At 32.5% G+C, this 6000-nt stretch overlaps 1 protein-coding gene across 4 annotated transcripts; it reads left to right on the top strand.

Moving 5' to 3' along the window:
- The first annotated feature begins 573 nt into the window (after positions 1-573).
- On the top strand, positions 574-5990 carry LOC108200657 (phosphatidylinositol N-acetylglucosaminyltransferase subunit P). Of its 4 annotated transcripts, XR_010287907.1 has the most exons (6): positions 574-792; positions 3516-3588; positions 3961-4079; positions 4192-4334; positions 4988-5155; positions 5539-5990. XR_010287907.1 is itself a non-coding variant. In XM_017368882.2 (5 exons), exons 1-4 carry the CDS (start codon positions 606-608, stop codon positions 4314-4316), a joined length of 504 nt encoding a protein of 167 aa, XP_017224371.1. In that variant the 5' UTR covers positions 574-605; the 3' UTR covers positions 4317-4334; positions 5539-5990. The 4 variants fall into 4 exon arrangements, 3 of the variants coding, with proteins under 3 accessions (XP_017224371.1, XP_017224373.1, XP_017224372.1); XM_017368882.2 differs by lacking the exon at positions 4988-5155; XM_017368884.2 differs by lacking the exon at positions 5539-5990 and having other exon boundaries at positions 5002-5316.
- Positions 5991-6000: the final 10 nt, after the last annotated feature.

Genomic DNA, 6000 nt, shown 5'->3' with positions numbered 1-6000 from the left:
TTACTTGAACAAATTCTTTTTATTTTTCAAGTTTAAAATTAACGAATTGTCCAACACTTAAATAAAACGAGTAAAAGTGTGCGCACTTGATCTTAAATAAGAGTCTTAATCCCAAAAATCACATCATCAAATTTTTCAATCTAAGCGATTTATAAATTTTGTTAACAATTTTACATGTGCAGTTCATTTATTTTCTTTAGCTACCTAAATATTGTTTAAAAATTGTGGATCAATTGAGAAATATATTTTAAAATTTAATAAAATGATTAAACTAAAATTTTAAATAAATTATTAATATAAAATATGATTTAATTTGACATCAGTGACTTACACGAACTTTTATACTAGTTAATCTATTATTAACAATCTATTATTATTATTATTATTATTATTATTATTATTATTATTATTATTATTATTATTATTATTATTATTATTATTATTATTATTATTATTATTATTATTATTATTACTACTACTACTATTACTATTATTATCATTATTATTATTATTATTATTTTTTATCATTGATACGACAATAAGTTGTTATTTAATTTTGATCATTTAATTTTTAAGTGCAATTGAGATTGGCTAGGGGTTAAACGATGGAGAATAGACGGTCAGTGAACAGTCCCAGAAGAATACTGAGCTTCTCCCGCAATCGAAGAGCCCAAGTCTTCTTTCAGGACCCTCATCATGACAATCTGCAGCGTCCCAAACCCGATGATGCTGGTCCCAAACCCTCCGAGGTTTACGGCTTCGTGGGCTCTATTACAACTGCTGTTGCTCTTGGTATATTTTCCGTGTTTTTCTTACATGCACACCTCTTGTTTGATGAAATGCCACTTCAAGTATGTTTCACATTGCGAATATAGAACTCGAAACAGCTAACCTTATAGCACATTAGGATGAACTACGGCTGCAAACCTCGAAGCAGACTAAAAAATAGAGCTTAAGAGGCGTGGTTTAGATGGATTGTAAGAAGAGAAATTTACGACTAGAAAATGAACTAAAGGTGGTTAAGTGAATTGAAGTAACTTGAAATTAACATCTGGACCCTTTATTAAGTAATAGGGGTTATTATGATTACAACTATGTTTGTTGCTGTGGATGCAAATCATATTTAGACGATGAAACCGAAAGAAACGACTAACATGGGAGATGGAGGTATAGGAATGATACGAATTTTACTATTATTTTGGTAAACAATAGTATCGTTTTTCATATCTACTTGCCTTGCTTCATAGTTAACTAGCGGTTGTCATAAACTTAACTTAATATCAGTAATAGATGACTAACTTATATAGAATTTGAGTTATGAACAGAGCATTTTGAACGAGTAGGGCCTGTACAGAAATGGACAAGTATATCAATGAACAACTACTTTGTGCTCACTGAACAAAGAGTTATCTATTCAACCACCGGCTTGCTGAATATCCATCTTTCCTCTTAATACATTGTTTGGCTTCATTTCACATTTTGTCTGTTCGGAATATGTACTCCTCTGTTAAGTACGATAAGCCTTTCGAAAGTTGGGTATGGAACAAATGATAATAAGTAGCAACAAAAGAATGCTATTGTTCCGAAATCAATCATTTAATTTTACTTGGCCAAAGTTGTAACTTGTTTCTCATCCTCTCTGTTTGCCAAACCGCTTTGCATTTCAAGGCACTTCTGTTATTCCTCCCCCTCTCGGTACCTCAACATCTTTCATAGCCTTAGGCTTTGTGCAACTGCAGTGCTGGTTCACAAATTCATCTCGCGTGCAAATTAGAAGACCTACTGTTCCCACAAGTGTTGAATGTTTATCCCTAATAACAAGTCCCTAAAGAGTGAATCGTGTTGCCGAAACTAAACAAGTATGACAGTCCTGTGGGCAAAACCACCGGAAAGGAATGCCAATCTGACTCATCAGATATTACACGCTTTATCATCTTTAACCCTCCCATATCAAGCAACTGTAGTAAATTTAATAGCAGAGCCACTTGAAGTATGTTAATGGAAACAAACATGGTAGTGAACTTGACCTATATTTGATGATGTACATATAATTAATCTAATGCAGACCTCTTGTTTAATAACATGATACTTTAAGTATGTTCGACATTTGATCGTAGACTAATATATATACTGCTTTGCTAAACCAAAAATAGAATTCACAGGGATGAATAATGTATTAACTATTTAATACAGTAGTATAATTAAAACAAATATTGCAGTCTTCAAAACTGTACTGTAACTACAAGAACAGTGCCTAGGTTGCACAAATAAAATTCAAAGTAGCTAATTTAAGAGCACTATTGGAAGAACTATGTCTACAAATATCAATGTATTGACAAGGTGAGGGGAAGCAAGAATATGTGCATGGGCATAGATCCAACCTAGAAGCAGACTCGAAATACAGCTTAGGTGGTGTTGGTTTTATATGGATTATAAGTGGAAAATTTCAGAAGTAGAAAATGACCTAAGCAACGGCACACATTAAAAGGTGAGGTGGTTAAGTTAATTGAATCGACTAGATATCAACCCCAGTACTCTTTATGAAGTAATGCTTCTTTTAAGTACTTTGTCAGAGTGCTGCTGAAAATTTATATGAATAGTATATTTAGACTTCATATTTAGCTATATGACTATTTCAGAAAAGTGATGCCACAAAATCACCATATGCAATTTGTGGGTGAATAAAGTTCTATTAACCTATTTTTTAACTAATCAACAATGCAGGTTATAGGTTGTGTCATAGAAAAACTTGGTTATGAAGTTTGATGTAATATGAATAAGTTTGTGAACTAAGAAAAGGAGGTTGGATTCATTCAGTTTATTGAATTAATCGCTCCTAATGCAGATATTAGTTTGCATAATAATGCACGCAAATTGGTTGATGGAACTGCCACTTTACATATATCGTTTGCATAGCCAAGCTGGTCCACTCAGCATTCTAATTTTACATATACCTTACTGTAGTAATTTGAAATATATATTTCAGTAATAAAAGTAATATGTATTTCACATATATATATATATATATGTAAACTGAAGATGTCGAGCTGGTTTGAGGTGGCCACCAGTTATTTGACGAAATTTCAATCTACATTTAGTCATTTAGTTATCTGATTCAGTGTACTGTCGAGATATCTAATAATTTTTGAAATCAGCTGGCCTCGAATTTAGAGTTAGTTGGAAATAGTGAAGTGTCATATATATTTTGATAGTTGATTTTTTTATGTTCAGGGGAGGGGAGAATCAAACTTTAAATCATGTCAAATATCTATTTAGTAAATAATATTCATGAATGCACAGAGCTCTTTTGACTGATTAGGTTTGTTGTAAATGGATCTAACTAGTTACGGAGTAAAATTTATAATTGGATTAGCGGATCCTGTGTTTTTGTTTACAAAGTTCATATCTTAGGTGGCAAATTAATAAGACCGAATATTTCTTAAGATTCTTATATTTTTCTTTCTGTTTTGCTGCTTTCTGATTTCGATATGAAATCTTGTAACATACTTGTGCAGTTGTTTTCCTGGTGTGGGCATATGTTCCAGAAAACTGGCTACATACTGTTGGGATCTATTACTATCCAAGCAGGTATATACCATGACTTCTTTATGATTACCACTTTTCTCATGAACCTGGGCAGGTTATCTGAATGGGTATACATTAGTATACATGTAGGAAGTTGAAATAATTTATAGTAGAAATTGTCAATATCTTCAAGAGTATTTTTAAAATACGAATTTATCCATTAATGAAATTTTTTTAGAAATTCTAATATGTCTACTCTATAAAAGTTGGTGTGTTGGAATAATTTTGAAATTGGTATTTGCTGTTTCTTTGATTGGTTCTTTAACGTGAGATTGCACATCATTGATCTTCTGATTGTGTTATCAATCTCTGAAATGATTTTTTATTCTTTATTATTTGTAATTCAGTTGATACAGCATTGTGTTACACATTTAGGTATTGGGCAATAGCAGCACCAACTTATGCTATGGTGACACTAGTATTGGTGATTGTATTTTACATCGGCATCAACTTCATGGTGACCCCTCCCCCAACTTCCTTCAACACAATATTTGGTGAGTCCCAACTATTTTGACTATTTACTTACTGATCAGATGTTTTAATAGCTTCAAGTATAAACGACATAGTTAGCTTCTTTTCGCAATTATCTTGATGTACTTTTGACAGACGAGCACACCAGGAATCCTGTGAGCTTGGTCCCTTCTACAGAAGAATACGAGTCTCCTATTCCTCCAATGTTTGATATCAGCATTAGCCAAATCAATGATGCTATGTTTAGTGATCCTACATAAGAATTGCGTCTTGACATGGTAATATCCTTCGCAATTAATTTTAATTCCATGACTTCTCGAAACAGTACATGCATACATACAAAAAAAGGGGGAGTTAGGCGGTAAATTTAGTTGTATGAGTTGGGGGTTACTTAAGTTGTATGAGTTTCTGAGTTTTCATGTTTGAGGGTCCGTAATACGGACCCTTAAATATATAAAATACGGACTCCGTATTTTATATATTTAAACCTCAGATACACACATCTGTGAAGATACTATTAGTTGTAAATTGATATGTAATTATTTAACATAGTATCATCAGTTGAAATATTTTTAATATATTTATACCTCAGATACACACATCTGTAAAGATACTATTAGGTGTAAATTGATATGTAAGTATTTAACATAGTATTATCAGTTGAAATAATTCTGAACTTAACTACTTCCAAACTGCATGTCTTGGAGGAAACACATGAACTTTTTTTATTTTGACGGCCCAACTGTTACCAGACCACCAGACTGTTTTTCTTTTTAATTGGGGTCTATTCTTTGGAGTTTGTTGAAAGTGGTGATGAATTTGTTTGATGAGCCTGTTACATAAAATTTTACATATTCATGATTCCGTTCATTCTCATATTTTCGGCCGCATGGAAATATCAAGGAATGAAATTACATTTATCTCCTCCCAGTTTTTACACTTCAGGGTTGCAGCACAATGTAATATGACAATCTTGCAAAGTGCACGGTGGAAAACTTGAAAACAGGTGTATGTATGGCTTCTGATTTCTACTGTGAGATGACTTTTCACAGCTGAATTTGCTTCAGAAGAACACACTCTAAAGACAATGGCAAAAGTAGTATGTTCCCAGTTTCTGGGTTATAGATTCTGTTATACAACTCAAAAATTACAAATTATAGAGTGTAATATTTCAAGATACTGCAATGATCACACACAACATAAAAAAGAAGATGTTTATGCATTTTTATGAAAGTATAATACTTGTGCATTTCTTCTGAACTTTGAAGATTACATGATTTTGTTTTTTCATGAACATGTGTTAATAATTAATATTCAACTACGCTATGGCTAGCATCAAGGCACTATTACCTGTACATTTTTTAAATTGAACCGTTTGGTCCATTTGCAAAATATACACTTCAACTTCTTAAGTTAATATTAGCCATTTTTGCAGATGAATACTAACTGACAATATTTTATTTCTTAAAAATATTCTTTCAGAGATGATTCAAATAAGAAGACTGCAGTAGCTTGGTTTCAGCGTTTCATGTGCCTACAAGTTTTGAGACTTATCAAGGATCAAGAGGTAGAAAACATCGCAATGCAACGGGTGCTCATTTTGCTTTTTCGTCCTTGAGTACCAGAATAGTGACCAACTATTTGAAAAAACATTTCCTTGACAGAGATTGAATAAAATTACGGCATAAGAACATGGTTTAGCCAAGATTATGGTAAAATTCCAGGCCGCTGGGCGTTTTTAAACTCTAAATGTCAACGCTTGCTTAGATCATGGTATACGTGCTTACTGCCTTACTGTGCTTACTGCGGATAGTTAGGCGTTTTTGTACTTCAAGCTACAACAACAATGGGTTTGCAAATTGCAACTGAGTGACAAATTTGCTGCAGAAAGATTCGTATTAAAATATTAAGAACTGACAAATTGATATAGGACAGATATATTTA

The sequence above is a fragment of the Daucus carota genome, chromosome 9 (assembly GCF_001625215.2).
Source record: "Daucus carota subsp. sativus chromosome 9, DH1 v3.0, whole genome shotgun sequence".
In the NCBI taxonomy this organism is placed as follows: domain Eukaryota; kingdom Viridiplantae; phylum Streptophyta; class Magnoliopsida; order Apiales; family Apiaceae; genus Daucus; species Daucus carota.
This window is presented reverse-complemented; position numbering and strand designations above follow the sequence as displayed.

Bases quoted from the DNA above. Each gene is read 5' to 3' on its own strand.
- LOC108200657 (XM_017368882.2), top strand. From the start codon at position 606: ATGGAGAATAGACGGTCAGTGAACAGTCCCAGAAGAATACTGAGCTTC. The intron at 793-3,515 runs GTATATTTTCCG...ATACTTGTGCAG, and splicing joins TACAACTGCTGTTGCTCTTG to TTGTTTTCCTGGTGTGGGCA. The intron at 3,589-3,960 runs GTATATACCATG...TTACACATTTAG, and splicing joins ATCTATTACTATCCAAGCAG to GTATTGGGCAATAGCAGCAC.